General features: G+C 43.4%; 1 protein-coding gene across 6 annotated transcripts in view; it reads left to right on the plus strand.

Moving 5' to 3' along the window:
- Positions 1-23619, plus strand: part of NUMA1 (nuclear mitotic apparatus protein 1) — a 109910-nt gene extending 86291 nt beyond the window's left edge. For 5 of the 6 annotated variants that reach the window (XM_060771303.2, XM_060771301.2, XM_060771297.2 and 2 more), the window contains 10 exons: positions 43-153; positions 250-468; positions 8824-8984; positions 11746-11989; positions 14177-14480; positions 15578-15723; positions 17595-17813; positions 18432-18551; positions 19809-19970; positions 23003-23619. In XM_060771303.2, coding sequence (XP_060627286.2) covers positions 43-153; positions 250-468; positions 8824-8984; positions 11746-11989; positions 14177-14480; positions 15578-15723; positions 17595-17813; positions 18432-18551; positions 19809-19970; positions 23003-23041 — 1725 coding nt within the window. In that variant the 3' untranslated portion in view covers positions 23042-23619. The remainder of the gene's footprint in view (positions 1-42; positions 154-249; positions 469-8823; positions 8985-11745; positions 11990-14176; positions 14481-15577; positions 15724-17594; positions 17814-18431; positions 18552-19808; positions 19971-23002) is intronic. The other variant, XM_060771300.2, reaches the window with a different exon arrangement.
- Positions 23620-25146: the final 1527 nt, after the last annotated feature.

Genomic DNA, 25146 nt, shown 5'->3' on the forward strand with positions numbered 1-25146 from the left:
CTTAGAAGGAAACCAAGGTTCTCTCTTTTTCTGTCTCAATAGAAACGTGAAGAAGAACTGCAAGCCATGGTGAGACAGGCAAACGAAAAGGCAGGCGAGCTTCAGGCGCAGCTTACGCAGAAGGAAAAGGCCACAGAGCATTACAAGGCCCAGGTACAAATGACAACTTGGCTGCCTTCTGCAGGTCAGGGTGGGTTGAGCCTCACCTCTGGCTGTGCTTGACATTTACCCCTCTGGCTCTCTCCTCAGATGGAGAAGGCCAAAACACATTACAATGCAAAGAAGCAGGAGAACCAAGAGCTGGCAAAGAAGCTGAAAGGCCTGGAACAGCTGGAGAAAGAGAACATGGAGCTGAAGGCCGAGTCGGAGCGTCTGGTCAAAGAGCTGCAGCACACAGTGATGCAAGCGAAGGAGTCTGAGCTCAGCTGCAAGAACCTCACCGGCCGCGTCCGGAGCCTGGAGGCACAGGTGAGGCTTCGTGTGAGCAAGGTTGGCTCTGAGCACATGGCAGTATTAATCCGATTACCGTATATACTGGAGTATAAGCCGACCCAAATATAAGCCGAGGCACCTAATTTATCACAAAAAACTGGGAAAACGTATTGACTCGAGTATAAGCCGAGGGTGGGAAATGCATCCACTATGGGTCAATTTCAAAATAAAAATAGATACCAATAGAATTACATTAATTGAGGCACCGATAGGCTAAATGTTTCTGAATATTTACATAAAACTGTAATTTAAGATAAGACTGTCCAACTCTTACTAAACCATTATTCTAACCTCCTTCAATGTAAATATACTTATTATTAAAATAATAAAAATAATAGAGTAAAATAATGAAAATGCAATAAAAACAGTAATAATAGAGTAAAATAATAAATGTAGTAATAATATGGTAAAATATTGTAAATGTAATAATAATAATAACAACAACAAATAGATTAAAATAATACATGTAATAATAATAGGGTAAAATACTGAAAATGTAATAATAATAATAGTAATAATAAATAGATTAAAATAATAAATGTAATAATAATAATAATACTAGGGTAAAATACTGTAAATGTAATAATAATATTATAATACTAGGGTAAAATACTGTAAATGTAATAATAATAACAATAATAATAAATAGATTAAAATAATAAATGTAATAATGAGAACTTCCGGGTGCATGAAGATGGCGGAGAGTCGCACACACTAGAGCTCTGCAAAAGTGTGTGAGCGATGGGGTCGATCGGGTAGAGCCTGTGCTCCCTTCCCAACTGCGGATTGAAGCAGAGGGAACAGCGAAACCAGGGGGCCAGCCGACGGTCCAAAAGGGGGTCTCCTCCTCAAGAGGAGACCACCAAAAGGACCCGGTATTGGTCCCAAGGTACGGCGGATCGCCCCAAACGCAGCGGACTGAAAAGCCTGCACATCTCCTGCCACATGCGCTTTTAAATCAAGAAAGAAAGAGGAGGAGGAGGTAAGAAATATTAAGAAAGGAAGGAAGGGGTATTGGAAGGAATCTTCAAAAGCTCTTCCCAAATAAGAAAGAACTTATGAAATTGGACTCTATTGGAGATTATTAGACGCAGACGAAGAAAGAAAGGAGAGGCGGAGGTGAAAGAAAGGAGAAACAGGAAGCCCGAATTGAAAGAATAAAAGGTTAAGGTAACTGTTTGAGTGAATTGGAAGAATTGGAAGGATAAGTTAGAAGGGATAAGACAGAAGAAGAAAGAAGAAAGAGAGAAATAAAGTATAGCACACACAGGAAAAAAAGGAGGGAACTAATAACAAAGAGAAGAAACGAAGGCTCACAACAACAAACTTACAAAAGTTTTAAAATAACAAACAATTAGCGAACGAAGAAGAAAGAAATATAGGAGGACAATAAATAAATAAATAAATAAAAATAAACTCGAGCCCTCAAAAACAAGCAATCCACTAAACTGACCTTGAGGCAGAAGTTGTTTTGGCTACGAGACAAGGAGGGGGAGAAGGTCGGGAAGGAGGAGAGACGCGGCTGAGGGAGGAGGACGGCGGCGGCGCACCCACGTTGCTGCATAGAATCGCGGAAGATTCTCTCGCGGGACCAGGGAAAGGAGAGAGAAAGGAGGGGGAACCCGAGAGGAGAGGGGAGGAAGAGCGTCAAAGATCGCGAGACTAAGAGGAGAGAAGGAGGGGGCAACGAGAAGAGAAGAAAGAGGCCTAACAAAAAACGCGAGAAGACGCGAGAAGATACGAGACTTGGAACGGGAACAGATACAGGAAGTAAATAAAAGAAATACCGCGAGAGAGTGGAAAAGGGGGTGAGATTTAAAACAGGAAGCGAAAAATAGAAATATTGCGAGAGAGAAGCCAGAAGAACATAGAAATACTGAATTATTTCCCGCAATATTATAGTAAATAAAATAAACGAGGGGACGCGGATCTCAGAGGGAACAGAGAACAAAGAAAACGCCCAAGAGGAAACAGAGGAGAGAGAGAGAGAGAAGCCAAAGCGCCAAAGCGGCTGGAAGAAGAAGACAAGAGACGGTGAGCTCAAAAATAAAAATAAAAATAGAATAAAAATAATAATAATAAATAAAAATAAAATAAAATAAAAAAATAAAAAAATAAAAATAATATAGAACAAAAATAATAATAAAAAAACCTAAGAAATAAATAAATAAAGTAACATCAAAATAAGGGAAAAAGGGAAAAAAAATAATAATCTCCTCTATACGGGGGGTGCAGACAAGAGTGAAGTAAAGTATATTGACTAAAGGGAACTAAGAAGAGACCTGCAACAAAAATAAACATAATCATTATTTTGTGCAATTAGATAAAGAAAAGAAGAAGAGAAATAAAGCAAAATCAGAAGTCTATAGTAAATACATATAGAAAAGATACAAAATCAACTGACTTACAAGAAGATGTATAATACAAGAAATAAGACAGAGAAGTCTGAAAAGACTGAAAAGACAGAAAAGACTGAAAAAAGTGACAAAGAACAAAAGGAAGCCAAAGGCAACACAAGAAGACTTTCACTGACAGATGAACACACATTGAAAGACTTTTTAGAGAAAATGACGGAAAAAATGATGAAGGAAATAAAGACAGTTCAAGAGAAACAAGATGCTGCACAAAAAACATCTCAAGAACAGATGGCGGAGTTGAAAAAAGAAATAAAAGAGGAAATTGGAGGAGTAAAAAAAGAAATAACACTAATGCAGCAAGAATTGAGAGAATTAAAAACGGAAAAAACAGAAATCAAAAAGAACCAGGAAGACTTAAAAGTAAAAGTTAAAAGCCTAGAACAGAAAACAGCAAGACTAGAAGAGAAATGCGAAAGAATGGAAGCGAAAGAACTGGAATACCAGCTAAGATTGAGAAATATAGATGAGGACCCAAAGGAAAACATAAGAAATAAAGTGATTGAGATCCTAGCTGAATTAATAGAATACACAGAAGAGGAGATGCAGGACCAAACAGACAGAGTCTACCGAGTAAATACAAATTTTGCGACAAGGAACAGAGTAGCACGAGATGTGGTGGTACATTTTGCAAAAAAAACCACAAGAGATGAAGTTTTGAAGATGAACAACAGGAGAACAGTATATTACAAAGGGAAAAAAATTATCATTTTGAAGGAATACCCGAACACGGTGCTAACGAAAAGGAGAAAATACAACTTCTTAACAGAAGAATTAAAAAAGTACAGAATAAGATACAGATGGGAGCGAGAGGAAGGACTGATGGTGACATATGGAGACCAGAGATATTGGATAAAAAACATCGAAAGAGCAAAAGACTTTCTAGAAAAAATAAAAAGAGAAGAAAGAGAAAAAAGTAAGGACCGGACAAAAGGAAGGATGAGGAAAAAAGAGTTAGAAGAAAGAGTAAGGGAAGAAGAGAGAGAAAAAGAAGAAGAGAAAACCACGGAAAGGGCGAGTGATGAAGACAGCGGACCAGAAGAAGGATTCACAAAAGAAGAAGGTACAATAGGAGAGAAGGAGAAGGAAGAACAAGAGGAAAGAGAAGATCCTGAAAAAGAAGGAGGAGAAGAGGCGGCAAGAGAAGAAAGAAAGGAGATTACAGAAGAAGGAAACCAATAATGAAAGAGTTAAAAATTTATTCAAATAACATTAATGGCCTGAACACACCGAATAAAAGAAATAAAGTTTTCTATTGTCTGAAAAAGAAAAGGTTTCATGTTGTGGCACTACAAGAGACACATATAAAGAGAGACCACTCAAAATACCTAGAAATTAAAGGGATGGGTCAGTCATTTATAGCCTCAGCACAAGAAAAAAAAAGAGGGGTAGTAACCTATGTAGATAAGGATATTCCAGCGGAACTAGCATTCAGAGATGAACAGGGAAGATTTTTAGGTATAAACATTAAAACACAAAATCAGAAATTTCTAATCTGCAATATATACGCGCCCAATGAATCTAAAATAAAATTTACGGAAAAATTAAAAAAAAGGATAGAAGAGCAGGAATACGACCAACTAATAATTTTAGGAGACTTCAATGGGGTTTTAGATAGAGATCTAGACAGAAGTAAGAAAGATTACACCACAAAGAAAAACAAGGACAAAGGGAATTTACCAAACATAATGATAAGAATGATGAAAAAACTGAACCTTAAAGATTTATGGAGAACAAGAAATGGGAGCAAAATAGAATATACATATTACTCTGCTAGATTTCAAAATTGGTCTAGGATCGACATGATGTGGGTTTCAACATTGATGATAGGGAAAGTGAAGAGTTTTCGGATCCTACCGAGGACGGATTCGGACCACTGCCCGCTAGAGTTAAAGATAGAGTTGGGGGGAAAAGGAAGAAGATGGCGTCTAGACGAAAACCTTTTAAAAAGAGAGGAGGATATAGATAGAAACAGGAAGATACTAAAATAATATTTCGAGCTAAATGACAATATGGAGACAAACATACTTGCTGTATGGGAAGCTAGCAAAGCTGTAATGCGGGGCCATTTTATACAACAAAAAGCAATTAAAAACAAACAGAAAACAAAAAAGACAGACGAAATCAGGAAGGAACTAGGAAAGGAGGAGATGAAGCTAAAAAAGGACCCAAAGAATAAAGAAATAAAAAAGAAATTAGAACTTTTACGAAAGCAACTAGAATACCTAGAATTGGAAGAGAAAGAAAAACAATTAAAATATATAAGACAAAATTATTTTATGAACGCAAATAAACCAGGGAAGTGGTTATCGAATAAACTACGAAAGAAAAAGGAAAAATCACACATAACTAAGATAAGAGACAAAAATGTAATATATACTCAGGAAAAAGAAATTAGTAACCAATTCCTCAATTTTTACAAAAAATTATATCAGAATGAAAAAATTGATAGAGAGAAGATATATCAGTATTTAGGAAAGCAAAAAATACAAAAAATTTCAGATAAACAAAGAGAGATTTTAAATAAGGAAATATCAGAACAAGAAATAAAAACAGCAATAAAAAATCTAAAACCTAATAAAGCACCAGGACCGGATGGATTATCTGCAGGTTATTACAAAACATTCCAAGAGGAAACCATACCATATTTGAAGAAAATAATGAACAATATAAGAATCAATAAGGAAATCCCAAACTCGTGGAGACAAGCCAACATAACGGTAATACATAAAGAAAATTCGGACCCCGAAGAAGTAAAAAACTATAGGCCTATCTCACTACTTAATGTAGATTACAAATTATTTAGTAACATTCTCGCGGAAAGACTTAAAAAAATTCTGGAAACATATATAGGGGAAGATCAAGCGGGATTCCTGCCCAATAGACAACAAAAAGATAATGTAAGGACAATAATTGATCTAATTGAATATTATGAAATTAACCATCAAAGGAAAGTAATGTTTATGGCCGTCGATGCCGAGAAGGCATTTGATAATGTCAATTGGGATTTTTTTAAATTTTTGATGAGGGAGATGGATATGGGGTTTTACTTCCAAAACGCAGTGGAGGCAATCTACGAAAAACAAGAGGCCAAAATCATAATTAATGGACAGGAATCAGAGACGATACAAATAGAAAAAGGAACTAGACAGGGCTGTCCCCTATCCCCCCTGATATTTGTTTTAACACTGGAAATTTTACTAAAAAGAATTAGGGAAGAAAAAGAGTTAGAGGGAGCCAGATTACAAGGACAGGACTACAAATATAAAGCATTTGCTGACGATGTAATATGCATTATAGAAAACCCAAAAGAAAAATTAGGAATCTGGCTCGATGAAATAAAAAGATACGGAGAAGTGGCAGGATTTAAAATAAATTTGGAGAAAACAAAGGCAATAACAAAAAATATCAAAGAAGAGGAAAAAGAAGAAATACATAAAAAATGGAATGTACAAATCGTTCCAAAGATAAAATATTTGGGGATACAGATAACAGCAAAAAATATACAATTATTACAAAATAATTATATAAACAAATGGAAAGAGATCAAGAAAGACTTGGAAAGATGGAAAAACTCAAATTTATCACTACTAGGGAGAATCGCATCAATTAAGATGAAAATTTTACCGAAAATGATATTTTTATTTCAGAACTTACCAATAATTAGGAATATGGAACTGATAAAAGGGTGGAATAGGGATATCTCCAAATTTATTTGGAATAATAAAAAGCCAAGAATTCATTATAATAACATGATAGAGCAAAAAGAAAAAGGAGGATTGGCAGTCCCGGATCTAAAAATATATTATGAGGCCAGTGCTCTAATCTGGGCTAGAGACTGGACTATGCTAAAGAAAAAGAAATTATTAATTCTCGAGGGAGTAGATTTAAGAATGGGTTGGCATCAATACGTTTGGTATAAAGGGAAAGAAAAAGAGAAAAATTTTGGTAATCACTTTACGAGATCGGCAATTTTAAAAGTGTGGGAAAAATATAAACTAAAAATGTATAATAAAACACCATTATGGGTTTCACCCCTAGAGGCAGTACAGAGGAGGTGCTTAGGGTGGAATGACTGGCCAGTCTATAAAGAAATTTTAAAGATCAAACATGGAGAGATAGAAATAAAGGAACAACAAGAACTAATTTTGATTGATAAAAAAATATCATGGCTACAATACTGGCAAATTAAAGAGAAATTCAAATTGGATAAAAAAGTAGGCTTCGCTCAAGGGAATGATTTTTGGGATACCTTAATGGAAACAGACAGAAAGTTAATAACTAAGACATATAAGAAACTACTAGAATGGCACTTGGAATCAAAAGAAGAGAAAAACTATATGAGAAGATGGAATGAGAACGTACGAAGAACTATCAGAAAAGAAGAATGGAAGGAAATATGGAAGAAAAGACTGAAGTTTACTTATGCGATAGATCTGAGGGAAAATTGGGTCAAAATATCTCAGAGGTGGTATTTGACCCCAAAGAAACTAGGGAGAATATACAATAATACGAGCACGACATGTTGGAAATGTAAGAGCAACGAAGGATCATTTTTCCACATGTGGTGGACGTGCGACAAAGCCCAAAAATTTTGGAGAATAATACATAAAGAAATTCAAAATATGTTAAAGATACAGATACCAATGAAACCGGAATTATTCCTGTTAGGGATATACAGTAGAAACCTAGACAACAACAAAGACAAAATACTATTTCTTACATTAACGGCAGCAAGAATGTGTTATGCCAGAGTTTGGAGACAAGAAGAGACTCCAAAAGAAGAGGACTGGATAATAAAACTGATAGATATTAGAAATTTAGACAAACTTACCTTCTTATTACTGAAAAATAGAGAAATTGGAAGAAAAGAAACAGACTGGAGTGAAGTCATGGAATACTTAAAAAAGAAGAAAAAAGAAATAGTAGTTTAAGAGGGACAATTACAGACTGAAACGAGATAAGAAGTGGGAACGAAGAGAGACAAAGAATTAAACGAAGAACGAACGAATTGAAAAGATTTCCAGAAGATACCAGGAGGTCACCTTCTTTTTTTTTTTTCTTTTTTTTTCTTTTTTTTTCCTTTTTTTTTTTCCTTTTTATATTTTTCCACCTTTCTCTTTTCTTTTTTCTTTTTTCTTTTATTTTTTCTTTCTTTTTTTTCGATTTTTTTTTCTCTTTTATTGCCGCCATATGCTTCGTGGTATGCTATTTTATTTCATGGAAACTTTAATAAAGAATATTAAAAAAAATAAAAAAATAAAAAAAATAATAAATGTAATAATAATAATAATAAAAATAGGGTAAAATACTGTAAATGTAATAATAATAATAAGAAGAAGAAGATTAAAATAATAACTGTAATAATAATAATAATAAGAAGAAGAAGATTAAAATAATAACTGTAATAATAATAATAGGGTAAAATACTGTAAATTTAATAATAATAATAAATAGATTAAAATAATAAATGTAATAATAATAGGATAAAATACTGTAAATGTAATAATAATAATGATAATAATAATAATAATAATAATAATAGAGTAAAATAATAAATGTAATAAAGTTATACGAATTGGATCGGCTGCCAGTGGAGCTGACGTAACGGGGGTGGTGTGCTCCCTGTATGATGCTCCTGTAAGTACTCTGGCTGCCTCCCGCTGGACTAGTTGGAGTTTCCGAACAGTCTTCAAAGGCAACTCCACGTAGAGTGCGTTGCAGTAATCTAATCGGGATGTAACAAGCGCGTGGGGAAACTTTGGCCCTCCAGGTGTTTTGGACTTCCACAATTCCTAACAGCCCATATCTTCTTTAATGCCTGCAGATGTTTAGATAAGCATTTGAACTTGATTTCTTGCCAGCCTAGAGCTCTCACCTCTCTCTTCCCTTTCCTTTTGCTCCTCTCGAAACGCAGGTGGAGTTTGCCGACCGGCAGCTGCGAGAGCAGGGCAAGTTCCAGGTGGCCACAGATACCCTCAAGAGCCGCGAAACCTTCCGGCAGAGCGTTGCCGACATCAGCAACGACAGCCTGGACTTGAGTGCCAGTGAGGAAACACAGCCCCCCAACTCCACCAGGTACCTTCCTCTGCAAGGGTGCAAGAAGGCGGAACTGAGAAATCCCAAGGCTTGGAAGGGCAGAGGGGAGCATGAGCGGGGCAGAGCCGCTGATTTGGTTTTACCTGCCTTGTTTAGTAATAATAATAATAATCTTTATTTATACCTTGCCACCATCTCCTCAAAGGGGACTCGGAGTGGTTTACATGAGGCCAAGCCCATCGATACATTACAGCAACATAAAATATAAACAACAAAACAACATCGAAATAAAATAAATAAACCAATCAAGTAAAATAAACAGTAAAAAATAACCATGGACCTAACTGTTGGAATTCATCCCCATATTGCTCAAGTCTGCAGTCCTCAATGAGGAATGGTTTTGGCTCTAAGCGTAGTATAGACTAAGGGTTTCCCTTCCCCCATGTCTCTTGTATGACAGTTGGGAGTATCTGGGTTGTTGTAGGTTTTTTTCGGGCTATATTACCATGTTCTAGAGGCATTCTCTCCTGACGTTTCGCCTGCATCTATGGCAAGCATCCTCAGAGGTAGTGAGGTCTGTTGGAACTAGGAAAAAGGGTTTATATATCTGTGGAAAGACCAGGGTGGGACAAAGAACCCTTGTCTGCTGGAGCTAGGGGTGAATGTTTCAACTTGGGAGTATATCTTTTTCTTCTTTCTTTCTGCTCTCATTCTGATTGGTTGTTCAAAATGGATATTTTTCTACTGCAAGCTTTTTGAATCTGACTTCTTGTACTTTGGTATGGAGTGTAAGTGCTGTGTGATTTGAGATCTCTCTCAGCGTATGTGTCAAGAGAGATGTAGTGTTTGGATGGTTTTTCCCTCTCTTGAAACCTTAGAAGAGATGGGTGTTACTTACTTACTTTACTTACTTAGATGATCCCTCGTTATCCGAGTAGGATAGTCTTCCAAGATCAGTGTACTGGTGGTGGGTCCGTAGGTGACTGTGGAGCCCTATTCTTGACCTGCATGTTCTACCACAGTGAGGACATCAGTTTCCAGATGAAAGGCGGTCCTGGTTGGGGTTGGCTTGGCGTGCCTTCCTCTTGGCACGTTTCACCCTTTCACCCTCCATTCATGCCTCTTCAAAGTCTACAGCACTGCTGGTCACAGCTGACCTCCAGCTGGAGCACTCAAGGGCCAGGGCTTCCCAGTTCTTGGTGTCTGTGCCAGAGTTTTTAAGGTTGGCTTTGAGCCCATCTTTCAATCTCTTTTCCTGCCCACCAACATTCAATTTTTCATTCTTGAGTTGGTGTAGGTTTTTCTGGGCTATATGGCCATGTTCTAGAGGCATTTTCTCCTGACGTTTCGCCTGCATCTGTGGCAAGCATCCTCAGAGGTAGTGAGGTCTCCCACTGCTTTGGGAGACGGTGGTCAGGCATCCAGACAACATGGCCGGTCCAGCAGAGTTGATGGCGGAGGACCAGCGCTTCAATGCTGGTGGTCTTTGCTTCTTCCAACACGCTGACATTTGTCCACTTGTCTTCCCAAGAGATTTGCAGGATTTTCCAGAGGCAGCTCTAATGGATGTTAGATGTTAGATGGGTGTTAGAGTAGCTCAGACCCAGTTCTTTACCATGAAGAAGTGCAGTTAGTTCTTTATTATTGTAACTAAACCTTTTGTGATTTTTAAGATTGCACTCTGCATGTTCGCCTCCTAAGCTCTGAATTCTTTACAGCCACATCACAGGGCACTTCAAGCTTTGCTAGCTGTGAGCTGATGCTCAGCTTTTGTATCTTGTTTGTTTTTGGGTGCTCTGCTTTAATTTAGGGTAGTTTTCCCTAACACTAACTGCTTTGCAGTACACTTGCTCTACACCAGTGTCTGCGACTTCTTCATTTAGAGGCCTTGACAAAGATATGCCCTTGTAGTCTTGGGCCCCATCAGCACTGATAATTAAACCAGTAGTTGAAGGAAATGGTTTTTGCTCCTGGTTCCAAAGGTAAAGGTTTTCCCCTGACATTAAGTACAGTCATATCTGACTCTGAGGGCTGGTCCTCATCTCCATTCCTAAGCTGAAAAGCTGGTGTCCGTAGACACCTCCAAGGTCATATGGCCAACATGACTGGATTGAGTGCCATTACTTTCCCGCCGAAGCGGTACCTATTTATCTACTCACATTTGAATGTGAGGTTGGCAGAAGCTGGGGCTAACAGCGAGAGCTCACCCCACTCCCCAGATTCGAACCTGCGACCTTTCGGTCAGCAAGTTCAGCAGCTCAGTGCTTTAACACACTGCGCCACCGGGGACTCCATAGGCAATCCTAGAACCAGTCTGAGGCCTGGATGGGGATTACACAAACAACAAAGTACTGACACTCACAAAGGGCTTTCTTTTCTTTCTTTTTTTAATAATCTTTATTTCTTTTCATAAAATACAGATAGTGGTGGAAACTTTTAGACTTGTAAAAGTTTCTCACTGAGTGGGGGAAAGCAAGAGGGGAAAAAGAGGGGAGAAAGAGGGGATAGTAATATAGATATAGTAGACAGTGTCTAGTTTGTCCTTAGAATATTTGATTTTCCTGTTGTCCAGGGCTTTCTTTTGCACGTTTTTGTGAGAATTTGTTCCCTGGCCACTGCAATGTGAAGCTTGCTTTGAAGTGCATCCAATGGTCAGTGTGGATGGGGCCTTGGGCTCTGAGTGGACAGTGTTGGTGGGACAGAAGAAGCATGGAAGGTCTTTCCTTCTGTAGTCCTCCAGGCCTTGTCTGCCCCGTGTGCCCTTTGTACTGACCCGTCCTGCTCTCTTTCCTTGCTGCAGCCGGAGGACTCGCCGCTCCCTCTCGGAGTCTGGGCCGGCAGAGCGCTCCAAGGCATCCCAGACGCAGCTGCCTCGCAAGATGGAGTCCCTGGAGAGCCTCTACTTCACTCCGATCCCCACCCGCTCCCGCTCCAAACTGGAGAACAGCATGGCCTCCGCGACCGACGCTTCCTTTGAGTCTGGGCACAAGACCTTCTCCGGTCGACGGCGCACCACACAGGTCATCAGCATCACCATGACCAAAGTAATGTGGGGTGTGCCTTGGGTGGGAGCAGAGGCGCGGTGGCGGCCCTCGCGGGCAGCTCGTGTGTGCGGAGTCTCGGTTCAGGAGCCAGATTCTGAGGGAAAGGACCCCTAAGTGCCTTGTCGGATGCAGGGGGGCGGCAGGTGTCCCCTGAGAGGCAGCCTTCCCAGGACAGGCCACTTCTTCCATGAAGGAACACACATTATTATTATTATTATTAGCCCTCCCGACAGATGGCCATCCAGCCTCTGCTTTTAATTCTCCAGAGAAGGAGACTCCACTGAACCCCTAGGAAGTTTATTCCACTGTTGAACCGTGTCTCTTACTGTCAAGGGGGTTCTTCCTCATGTTTTGATGGATTCTCTTCTGCAGTTTGACTCCATTGTTCCATTGGCAATCCTAGAAGGCATGATCATCAGGTTTGCAGATGACACCAAATTGGGAGGGATAGCCAATACTCCAGAAGACAGGAGCAGGATTAAAAACGATCTTGACAGATTAGAGAGATGATGGGCCAAAACTAACAAAATGAAGTTCAACAAGGACAAATGCAAGAGACTCCACTTTGGCAGGAAAAACAAAATGCAAAGATACAGAATGGGGGACGACGCCTGGCTCAAAAGCAGGGCGTGTGAAAAAGATCTTGGAGTCCTCATGGACAACAAGTTAAACATGAGCCAACAATGTGATATGGCGGCAAAAAAAGCCAATGGGATTTTGGCCTGCATCAATAGGAGCCTAGAGTCTAGATCTCCCCTCTATTCTGCTTTGGTTAGACCACACCTGGAATATTGTGTCCAATTCTGGGCACCACAATTCAAGAGAGATATTGACAAGCTGGAATGTGTCCAGAAGAGGAGATATGGTAGCCATGTATAAATATGTGAAAGGAAGCCACAGGGAGGAGGGAGCAAACTTGTTTTCTGCTTCCCTGGAGACTAGGACGCAATGGAACAATGGCTTCAAACTACAAGAGAGAAGATTCCATCTGAACATTAGGAAGAACTTCTTGACTTTGAGAGCTGTTCAGCAGTGGAACTCTCTGCCCCGGAGTGTGGTGGAGGCTCCTTCTTTGTAAGCTTTTAAACAGAGGCTGGATGGCCATCTGTCAGGGGTGATTTGAATGCAATATTCCTGCTTCTTGGCAGAATGGGGTTGGACTGGATGGCCCAGGAGGTCTCTTCCAACTCTAGGATTCTGTAATTGTCTCCTGATCTCTCTGGGGCAGCATAAAGCAAGCTTGCCACTTCCTCAATGGGACATGCCTTCAAATATTTAAACCAGGCTCTCGTGTCCCTTCTTTTCTCCAAACTGAACATCCCCAACTCCCTAAGCACCTCCTCATAGGGATTTATTTATTTATTTATTTATTTATTTATTTTATTTGCAGCTTTTATATTCCGCCCTTCTCACCCCGCAGGGGACTCAGAGCGGATTACAGTGTACATATATATGGCAAATGTTCAATGCCAATTTTTGACATACAAACATATACAGACATACACAGAGGCTATTTGACTTTTTCTGGCCGCCAGGGGAGCTGTCGCTTTCATCATCCATCTGCGACACTGATGAAGCACTTCCGCATTCCCCTCATTTTTCCCCGCTGGAATGCTTTGCTGGAGTCTTCTTTATGGCCTCATAAATCAGTTAATTTAGCCTCCCCACACTTTAAGGTGGTACCTAATTTTCCTACTTGACAGATGCAACTGTCTTTCGGGTTGCAAAGGTCGACAACAGGCTACACACAATTGGTTGGAAACCCACTCCAACCCGGGCTGGCTTCGAACTCATGACCTTTTGGTCAGAGTGATCTTAATGCAGCTGACACTCAGGCAGCTGCGCCACAATCCCGGTCATTCATGGTTTCCAGACGTTTGACCATTTCGATGGCCATTCTCTAGACCCCTTCCCACTAGTCAATATCCTTGAATAGCTTTCCCCAAAACTTGACACAGGGTTCTTCCAGGTAAGGTCTGACTAAAGTGGATTAGAGCAGGATTTTAGCTCCCCTTGAACTGAATACTATGCTCCTATTGATGCAACCTAGAATCCCATGGGCTTTTAAAACCACCGTGTCACACTACGTTGGCTCACGTTCTGCTTGTGGTGTGCTATGACTCTTGGTAGACCACAAGCTCTCCTCCTCCCAACGCTCACCCTTCTCCTCCTCCTCCTCCTCCACAGAAACGTGCCGAGAGAGAGGCCCCGGTCAGCCCCAACGAGTCCTTCTTCAGCATCCATTCTGAGGGCGGTACCCAGACCTCCAGCCAGGAGACGGTCAAGACCCGCCTGCGCTCGGCCGCCACGTCCTCCACCGGCTCCTTGCCCAGCCTCCCCTCCCAGGAGTCCCTCAACCGGCTGAGCTCCTCCTCCCCCAATGACACGGCGGCCAGCAACGCTGCTCTGATGAGCCTCCCTGGCTACCGGCCCGCCACCCGCAGCAGCTCTCTGAGGCACCCCCAGCCCACTGCCGGAGGAACCGGAACTGGTGAGTGGCGGAGGTTGCGGGTCGGGGTCCTAGGGATTGCATTCGTCCTGAGAGAAGAATCCAGGGTGCTCAGAGCCTTTGCAAAGCAGGTCCAGGAGCCTCTTTCTCAGGCATGGGCGCAAACTTTAGCCTTTCTTCCGGGTGTTTTGGACTTCCACAAGTCAAGATTGAGATGGCTGGTATCAGTAAAGAGAGATATAAAATGATCTTCCCATGCCTGAGCTGGAATATTTATTTATGTATTTATTTACGACATTTATATGCTGCCCTTCTTACCCCGAAGGGGACTCAGAGCGGCTTACAATATATTATGTTATTAGCATAGTACATTATCAGTATTAAATATTACTATATTGTACTATACCATTATATTGTAATATTATTAGTAATATTATATTTAATATAAATAAATATATAATTATAATATCATATTATTAGTAGTCTTATATTGCATTGCATTCTAACTAATTGTTATTGGAGCCGATCCTTGCATTTAGATCACCCAAAATGTAAAGATATGACTTGGGAAATTTAGTTATTATTGCGAGGAGGTACTTCTCTAGTTTTCCCCATATTTCTTTGATCTGAGTTTTGGTTTTGAGTGGTGGAATTTAAATGGTCACACATCGAAAGCTGCTGATGTTATGACTTAAATGAATTCCACAAGTTAGTTCACATTTGTTCAGGGTGTTAACATTGGACAACAGTGAAGTTGATACTAGACATAGCAAGATCCGACATAACACTGCCTTTTGTGCTAAGCCGGCTGGCATTCAGGGAATAAGTGACAAAGCCATTCAGAGCCATGTTGTCCACTGCCCAGGTTTCCTGCAGTAGGATCCCATCAAAGTTGGGGATATAATTGCTAATTATTCACCTTGTACACCTTTGGAGAAAAAGGGTCTTTGGATCATAATAAATGACAATGATGTTGTTGTTGTTGTTGTAACTCCCACGATTCGGGAATTGCAGGAGTTGAAGTCCTGGAGGAGGGCCAGAGTCTGCTCATGCCTGCTCTACCCAGCCACGTTTTCTCTGAGTTTGGCACCAGGGCAGTGAGTAAGCTGACTTTTCCTCTCCGCCTTTCCTTTTCTCAGGCCGCCGCCGCAGCAGCAGCTTCTATGTGGGCTCTTGCCATGATGAGCCGGAGCCATTGGACGAATGGAACCGAATTGCCGAACTGCAGCAGCGCAACAGGGTCTGTCCGCCTCACCTCAAGACCTGCTACCCGCTGGAGTCCAGGGTGAGGACAGGGGCCTTTGTGTGAGTGGGTGGGTGATTCCATTGGGGGCTCGAGGGGAGATTGCTTGGGAATGTGCATGGAGGTGGGGTAGGATTTGAGGAGGGAAAGTTGTGAGGATTCCTGAACTGAAGATGACAGGGATTGGGTCTCTTGATGGAGATTCTGTCAGCGTTAGCGTAAGTAGCCCGCAGACTGACTCTAGCCTTTGTAACTCTAAGTGTGATAAAGTAACTCATAAAAGAAAACACATGATTCTTCCGCTTTAAGTAGAAAGGAAATAAAGTTGTATTCACTGCATACATACAAAACAAAACAGAAAAATTCCTCTCACCAAAAACATAACATAAAGCAATATCTTCGGTGAGTCCTCTTCATTCAACGGTGATATGCAGACTTGTAACAAAAATAATATACAGTCTCTCTTACTCAGTTGTCCGTAGAGTGACCTTGCCTTGCCGTCAACAAACTTTATCTTCAGGACGCTTGCAGAACTGGAGGCTCCTTCTTTGGAAGCTTTTAAACAGAGGCTGGATGGCCATCTGTCAGGGGTGCTTTAAATGCAATATTCCTGCTTCTTGGTAGGAGGTTGGACTGGATGGCCCACGAGGTCTCTTCCAACTCTGTGATTATGTGCTCCAGGCACCAAACAAAGGCTTTTCAGCTCGGAACGAGCCCTCAAGCAAAGCATAGAACGCAATGCTCAAAAATACAAAAACACAGTGGCTTATTATATACATGAGATAACAATACACTCAATTACCCCATCAATTAACTATGTCAGCTGCAACAGAAACAGCCCTGATCTTTTCCAAAACTTAGGAAAAGTACGTTGCAAACCTTTAATAACAACAGAACCCCCCCCCAAATGGGAACTTATGTTTTTGCAGTCTAGGATGTATGGCTTGCGAAAATTCTTTGCTAACACAGTCTTCCTAAAAGCAACCTTCCTCTCTCCTGGCCAGAAATGTATTTGACCTAATGAGCTGTCTTCGCAACTCGGCCAAGGTTCCATACAAATTTCTGTATTTGGCTGTCTTTAGGAAGAGCCTGAAGACCTGGCTGTTCCAGTATGCCTTCCCAGAGTAGGAAACTCCTGGCTTCAAGTCCCAAACGCACTTTGTTAGAGATTCAGGATTATCTGCACATTGCACCTACCGCCAAATACCTCTATATATTCTAACGGCCTGGCTTTGCTTGGGAATGAACACGTTTTGCAACACTCTCACCTCCCCCGTTAAATAGCAATGGATGAAGCTCTGCCCAAACTACAAAATCACATCAGCCAGAGAAATCAGGCTCTGATTATTTAAGATTCTACTGTTTTTAGCAGTTTACAAGGTTTAAAAGGTACAATGAATTAGATTGGGCTGTTATCCCTCCACCTGTGTTGCTTCTTCGTGACACTCATCTCTTGTTCCAGCTATGTACCTCAACCCCCACATTCTAAACCCCACAGAGCTCCGTGCAACAGTTGTTATTCATGCCAAGTAACAAAACTGCAGAATTCTGGGTTGTTGTAGGATTCTCTTCTGACGTTTTGCCTGCATCTATTGCAGGTATTCTCAGAGGTTGTGAGGGTTCACAACCTTTGAGGATGCCTGCCATAAATACAGGTGAAACATCAGGAGAGAATGCTTCTAGAACATTTTCATGCAGCCCAAAAAAACTACCACAACCCAGTGATTCTGGGCATTAAATCCTTCGACAATGCATTGTGCAGAATTCACTGGAGTGCCAGGGTGTGAGCGTCCTCCAAGTTGGCCCTTCAGCAGAAGTGTGGTGTGCCTATCTGCCACTGTTCCCCTATGGGCTCCTTTCCTTGGCCTCACGGGGTCTCCCTTCTCCCCCTCTCTCTCCTCCTGCCTCCCCAGCCCTCTCAGTCCCTGACCACCATCACAGATGAAGAGATTCTGACCGGTGATCCAAAGGAGACGCTCCGAAGGGCCACCCTGCTGCCCTCTCAGGTGGCGGAAGGCCGCAGCACCCGTCGTAGCACCCTGAGCACTGCCTGGGCAGAAGGAGGCATTGCCACCCGGCAGCAAAGGAAGCGCCTTTCGGACGAATCCCAGCACGGCCCAGGCACCCCCGAGGTGAGCAGCCCCTCTGCATCAAATTGTTTCCTACTGTGAGGCTGCGCTGAGTCCCCTTTGGGGTGAGAAGGGTGGGGTACAAATGTGGTAAATATATCAATAAATGGAAGTCCCTGCCCCACATTTACTTCTTTTCTGATCATCAAGTGTCAAGCTTCACTTTGGGACTGAGGGCTGCTTGTGTAGAGGAATAACGCCCTTGCCGTCTCCATTCTCGTGGGATTTTTGCAAGTCCTGATGTGAGTTTGGAGAGCATCTTCTTCTCCTGAACTTGATCTTCTCATGTTAGACAACTTAACTCAGGTAGAAATGGGGAAAGAACCGCTTTCCTCAAGGTTAAGGCCTCTGGAGTCTTCATGCAATTTCTCTGGACAGAAAAAGTGTTATGAAACTCTGTGGCGCTCCTTTCTGAGGCAGTAGCCCCTCCCACTGGCTATATATACTCTCAAGGGGAGAGTGGGTGGGGCTACCGCCTAAAAGTGTCTAATAAGTTTTCTAGAAGATTCCGAACTGTCTGCGCAGGAAATACCATATGTGCGAATTCACAGGTGACCACTCGGGGAACTACAGTTACAGGTAAGCAACCTATATTTCTCATACTTCTCTCTCTCTCTCCAGTCCAAGAAATCTGCCAGCTGCTTCCCACGGCCTCAAACCCCCAAAGGCCGGACTGAGGAGAACAAGCACAGCAGCCAAGTGGGAAGCAAGAAAGCTAAGGGCCAGGCAGCTGACAAACAGGTAAGGAAGCCCCACAGAGATGGCCATGATCTCCCATACAAGCCCAGTGAAGTTGTCAAGGCCACTGTTGCAACCCAGATCAGGAAACAAGACCATAAGATATTAATCCACCACACTTGACTGTAGGAAAAAAACAATCCTTTTTTATTGATAGAAATGGTTACAAAATAGAGGAAAATACAAAGTCCAAAAAGCCACAGTAAAATTCAGCAGTCAGGAATATCTGTGAACTAGATCAAAATTCCAAAAGCCACACTATAAAAACCTGGAACCTGTTAATATCTCACTAACCGTACTTGTAACCAGAAGCCTCTGGGAATGCAGGCCATGGGAACCGGGAAATCTGCCAAGGTAATGCCTCTGTCTAAACCCATGATGGCGAACCTATGACACGTGTGTCAGCACTGACACGCGTAGCCATTTTTGATGACACACAGCCACATGCGGCCGCATCCCAAGAAGGATATTTCATCCTCGGCTCCTACACCAGCATTTTTCTATAATGCCGAGAGATATGACATTATAGAAAAAGCAGGCAAGTTAAATAATTAGTTTTTGGTTTATTAAATACAGTTATTTATGACAATAATATATTTTTGTTATTAAACTATAAATATGAAATTATGGTTTTTTTCTCGAAGTGACACCCCACTCGAGTTATGCTCGGTTTTTTGGCCGAGTATTGACACACCAAGCTCAAAAGGTTGCCCATCATTGGTCTAAACGATGCTTGATCTAACGAGAGAGCCCGGGGAGAGACACTTAAAACTAAAGAAACTGTTTCTGGACACGCCTCCAGACTTTGAAGCCTGGGCCTCCCTTTCCTTTAATCTGCTTGACCTTTGCAGACTCTGCGATTCACTCCTGTTTTTCCAAATCTGTCCTTTTCTATCCTCATTAAAAAAGGCAGGTGCTAGCTCCTCTGAAGAGCTATCACCGCTTGATTCAGAAACATTCCCATCAGGATGCGTAGTTTCACTTTCCAAGCCACTGCCCTCAGAATCAACGGTTTCCAAACCTTCAGGGACAAATTCATGTTCAGTAGCCTGTTCAGTTGCATCAGGAAATACAATCAGAGATCAGGTTCAGGTTCGCACGGAGGCTGAACCCCAACAGCCACCCCTTGCAGTAGCAGAGGAAGCACACACAAGATCCCACCGTCAGAGAGTTCCCCTGTCTGTTGGGGGCAAGGAGCATCCTGCCAGAGTCGAGGGATGCCTCAGTCCTGCTCAATCTCTCTCTCTCTCTCCTCTGCAGCCGGAGAGGCGCCAGTCCCTGGCCTTCACCCTCCTGAACACACCCAAGAAGCTGGGCAACAGCCTCCTCCGCCGAGGGGCAAACCGGAAAGTGACTCCCAAAAACTCACCTCGGGGCGGCATCCGGAAGTCTCCCAGGACATCTGCGTCTCCCAGGGGCAAGGTAGGGAGGCCAGGCTGAATGCTTCTCCCCCTTTTGGTTTCATGTAAAGCTTTCCAATGTAGTGGGGTCAGGAACAGAGGGATCCACTGGGAAAGCACGTTAGGATCAGGAGGATGGACATGGCGTGAAGCTCTTGGGATATTAGGAGGAAAATCTGAACATGAGGAAGAAATTCCTGACTGTGAGAGCCGTTCAGTAGTGGAACTCTCTGCCCCGGAGTGTGGTGGAGGCTCCTTCTTTGGAAGCTTTTAAACAGTGGCTGGATGGCCATCTGTCAGGGGTGATTTTAATGCAATGTTCCTGCTTCTTGGCAGAATGGGGTTGGACTGGATTATGGCCCATGAGGTCTCTTCCAACTCTATGATTCTATGAAAAGGAGGTAGAAATGCTTTTCTAGCAAGGATGAAGGAGTCCATGCTCCCAGCCTTCAATATTGTGCAGGCAAAATGTGCTGGGATTGGTAAGTAGTCTTGAGGTCCCCAGCAGAACCTCGGTTTGTAAATCACCGGTTCTGGGGGCGAGAAAGGACCGGGGGGAGCAGCAGATCTGGAATTTCTTCTGAAAAATGTGTTGTCAAAGGCTTTCATGGCCGGAATCACTGAGTTGCTGTGAATTTTCCAGGCTTGTATGGCAATGTTTGAGAAGCATTTTCTACTGATGTTCCGCAGGCATCCTCAGAGGTTGTGAGGTCTGTTGGAAACTAGGCAAGTGAGGTTTATATATCTGTGGAATAATGTCCAGAGTGGGAGAAAGAACTCTTTCTGCTCGAAGCAAATGTGAATGCTTCAATTGGCCATCTTGATTAGCATTGAATGGACTTGCAGCTTCAAAACCTGGTTGGTTTCTGCCTGGGGAAATCCTTTGTTGGGAGGTGATTAGCTGGTCCTGCTGTATTCTTGTCTGGAATTCCTCTCCTTTTTGGATGTAATAATAATAATAATAATTTATTTATTTATTTATACCCCGCTGCCATCTCCCCAAGGGACTCGGTGCGGCTTACATGAGGCCGAGCCCAAAGTACATCAACAGTAAAAGCAATAAGAAAACAATCAATACAACAGTTAAAATAAATCTCATAAACAAAAGTAAACAATAAACAGTAACAATAACAACAAGCATTTAAAACCTATGGCTGGGCCAAATGTAATAATTTAAAATTTAAAAAATAATTTTGGGCATGGACAAGGTAGGATATAACTGGGATAGAGTTTTCAGGTAGAGATGGAGCGCGCAGACAATCCTAAATCAATGATAAAGTGCATTTAGGGACATATTGCTGAGGGTATTTCCTTACTCTGGGAAGGCACACTGGAACAACCACGTTTTCAGGCTCCTCCTAAAGACTGCCAGAGTTGGGGCATGTCTGATGTCCTTGGGGAGCGAGTTCCAGAGTCGAGGGGCCACCACCGAGAAGGCCCTCTCCCTCGTCCCCACCAATCATACCTGCGATACAGGTGGGAGTGCAAGCAGGGCTTCTCCAGATGATCAAAGAGATCGTGTGGGTTCGTACACAGAAATGCGGTCACGCAAGAGAAAGAGGAGGAGCAGCAGCAGCAGCTCTTTATTTACTGTCGTGATTTTAGAGTTTTTTTTTTAAAAAATACTGGTAGCCAGATTTTGTTCGTTTTCATGGTTTCCTCCTTTCTGTCGAAATTGTCCACATGCTTGTGGATTTCAATGGCTTCCCTGTATAGTCTGATGTGGTGGTTGTTAGAAGCTTTGAAGCTGCAAGGCCATTAAATGCTAACCCAAGGTGGCCAATTGCAACATTCGCACTTGCTTCACGCAGACAAGAGTTCTTTCTCCCACCCTGGACATTATTCCACAGATATATAAACCTCCCTTGCCTAGTTTCCAATATACCTCACAACCTCTGAGGATGCCTCCCATAGATGTGGGCGAAACATCAGGAGAGAATGCTTCTGGAATGTGACCAGACAGCCTGGAAAACTGACAGCAACTCAGTTCATTTGTGCAGTTGTAGGGCAAGGAATGGGAAAGGAGGTTGGTCCTGGTTTTCTTCTCTCAGGTATGGGAAGAATTGTGGCCCTCCAGGTCAGGCATCCTCAAACTGCGGTCCTCCAGCTGTTTGGGCCTCCAACTCCCTAGACCAGGGGTTCTCAGACTTTTTAAACAGAGGGCCAGGTCAGAGTCCCTCAAACTGTTGGAGGGCCAGATTATAATTTGAAGAAAAAAACCCAATGAATTCCTATGCACACTGCACATATCTGTAATGCTAAACACTTAAAAACAATACAATAATTAAAATGAAGAACAATTTTAACAAATAAAAACATTGTATTGTCAAAGGCTTTCATGGCTGGAATCACTAGGTTCTTGTGGGTTTTTCCGGGCTATATGGCCATGTTCTAAAGACATTCTCTCCTGACGTTTCGCCTGCATCTATGGCAAGCATCCTCAGAGGTAGTGAGGTCACTACCTCTGAGGATGCTTGCCATAGATGCAGGCGAAACGTCAGGAGAGAATGCCTCTAGACCATGGCCATATAGCCCGAAAAAACTACAACAACCCAATTGTATTGTTTATTTTGCTTATTCTCTGTTGTTTTTATTGATGTGTTGTTGGGCTTGGCCTCATGTAAGCCGCTCCGAGTCCCTTGGGGAGATGGTGGCGGGGTATAAATAAAGTTATTATTATTATTATTATTATTATTATTATTATTAGGTTTTTGTGGTTTTTTTCGGGCTATAGGGCCATGTTCTAGAGGCATTTTCTCCTGACGTTTTGCCTGCATCTATGGCAAGCATCCTCGGAGGTAGTGAGGTCTCTGGGGATGCTTGCCATAGATGCAGGCGAAACGTCAGGAGAAAATGCCTCTAGAACATGGCCCTATAGCCCGAAAAAAACCACAAGAACCTAGTGATTCCATCCATGAAAGCCTTCGACAATACATTATTATTATTATTATTATTATTATTATTATTATTTGGATCCCTTTCCTTCTCTCAAATGCCACCTCCCCTTTAGGGAACTGTACTGACCCTTCTGTGTGTCCTTTTGTGCTCCCGCAGGCCAACAACACCAAGTTGCTGAGAAACACAAAATTCTAATCTGGCCTTTCCTGGCTGGGAAAGAGCCCTCTTCTTCCCCTGCTGCCCTGGGCCCCGTCTCCCCCAACTGAGAGGGGTCCGGAGCTGCCGCCACCACTGCTGCGCCGCCTGAGTCACCTGCCCGCCCGCCGCCTTTCCCCTTTCTCTCCTCCTGCTGCTCACACAGGCCCTTTTAAGGCATTCACACCCCCTCCCCACCTTCATACAGTGTGTTGGGTAAAGCCAGCTTGGAAGGGCCACACACCTGCCTGTGAGCGTGCGCTGGGGATTTTTGCCAGCAAATTGAGAGCATCTCCAAAGCATCCTGGGCGTCAATCCAGAATCAGAAGCATTGGGCAAAGCTGGGCAAGGGACTGGGATCGGCTCTGTAAAAACCATGGAGCGGGCCCACTTCATGCGAAGCAAGGTTTTCCCAATTGAGACCAGCACTGCTGCCCGTTTTCCAGAAGTTGGGTGCAGAAGGGAGCTACGAGCATGCGCATTTGCAGCACCTGACTTCCCCTATCCGTGCTGTGGACCGTTCTTCGTCCTCACATCAGTCCCAGCAAAGCTGCCCCCTCTCAAGATCACTTTTTTTTGCGGAAAAGCCCAGAATTGCTGAAAAATGAATACTTCCGTCAAAAGAACCAGCTCTTTAGTCCAGAAGGGAATGGGAAACGGCTCGTCCCGAGCCTCCTGCACAAAGCAGCACTGTTCTTCCAAAGCGTCTTCCACCTGTTTCCCTGAATGAGAGCAACGTGTACCTGCGAGAGCAGCAAAGCAAGGTGTTCTTGGGAAGAGGAGGGTTGGGGGGGGGGGGAGGCCTCTTCTTGGAGGAGGGAGGGGGCACAAGCAGAAGCGCTTTGTACAGGCCAGCCTTCCCCTTCCCTTATTCCCCACACAGGCTTTCCTTAGCTGTGTCGCTTTGTATTGTACTCTGTAGGCACTGCTGTGGGGGGGACCCTTGAGCGCAGTGTTCCTCGGGGAGCCGGCGGCAGGTGGGTGGGTCCGAGGTGAGCTGTGCCAGGGAGTGAGGGGAGCCCACCAGGTCACAATCCAGCCCGGTCGGAGTGGAAACACAACAGGGCAGCTCTCCCTCGTTGCCAGGGGTCTGGAGCCAAGGGGATGCCCAGAAAGGGGGTCTTTCCACTCCTACTTCCCTCCTCCTTTTCCCTGGGGGTGGTGCTGGGGCCCTGCTCCCTGTGAGAGCATTTGCTCCCCCTCTTTCTGGAGGGGACTCTCTTTCTCTTGCTCCTGCAGGGAGCAGAGCCCCTCAGCTGGAAAGGCCCAGAGAAGGGGGCTTGGTGGGCAGAAGGGGGTCTTCCTTCCCTCCTTCCTTCCCAAGTTGGGGGCTGCCCCGGCGAGAGGGCTGCTGTCGCGGCCTGGGGGGAAAGGACACTGCCTGAGGGGGGGCCCCGCAAACAGCCCTCTCATTATCCGCCTTCGTAGAGAGTTTAGCAATCAGATGTGTCATTTTGAATAATGTTTTTACATGTAAATAAATGGTATTTTTCTCCCAGCCGTGGCTTCGTGTCGTGTGGTCCTGGCCCACCTGCTGGGGCTCGAGTCTTCCTGGCAAATGAGGACACAGAGTCAGGTCAGACTCCTTTCCAGAGCAGGATGACATATACCCTGTTTACATATAGTCCTGTGGTCCGTGGATCATCAGTGGTCCACAAGAACTAAAATGTGGTCTGTGGTCTCAGTGTTACTACAGTCTTCCCTCACTTATCGTGAGTGTAAGAGCCGTAGCAAACTAAAGAAAGCGAGAGCGAGCTTGTGCTCGGGCTCACTCCGAAGCCCCGCCTTTTTTCCCCCGAGGCTGCTCTCTCTCTTGCTAGTGTTCCTGTTTTCCCTTGCTAGCGCAGCGATGCGAGTGTACTCTCGCAGTTGGCAGAATTCAACTGTGAGCGTACGCTCGCATCCCTGCCCTCTGCAATGGAAAACAGGCACGCTAGCAAGAGAGAGAGCAGCCTCGGGGGAAAAGAAGGCGGGGCTTCGGAGCAAGCCCGAGCTCAAGCTCCCTGTAGTTTGCTGCAGCACGAGCGTATGCTCGCAACGCTGCCCTAGCAAAGGGAAATAGGCGGAGAAAGAGGCGGAGCATCGCTCGTGCTGGCACAGTTTGC

This window comes from Anolis sagrei, chromosome 3, assembly GCF_037176765.1.
Source record: "Anolis sagrei isolate rAnoSag1 chromosome 3, rAnoSag1.mat, whole genome shotgun sequence".
Classification (NCBI taxonomy): Eukaryota; Metazoa; Chordata; class Lepidosauria; order Squamata; family Dactyloidae; genus Anolis; species Anolis sagrei.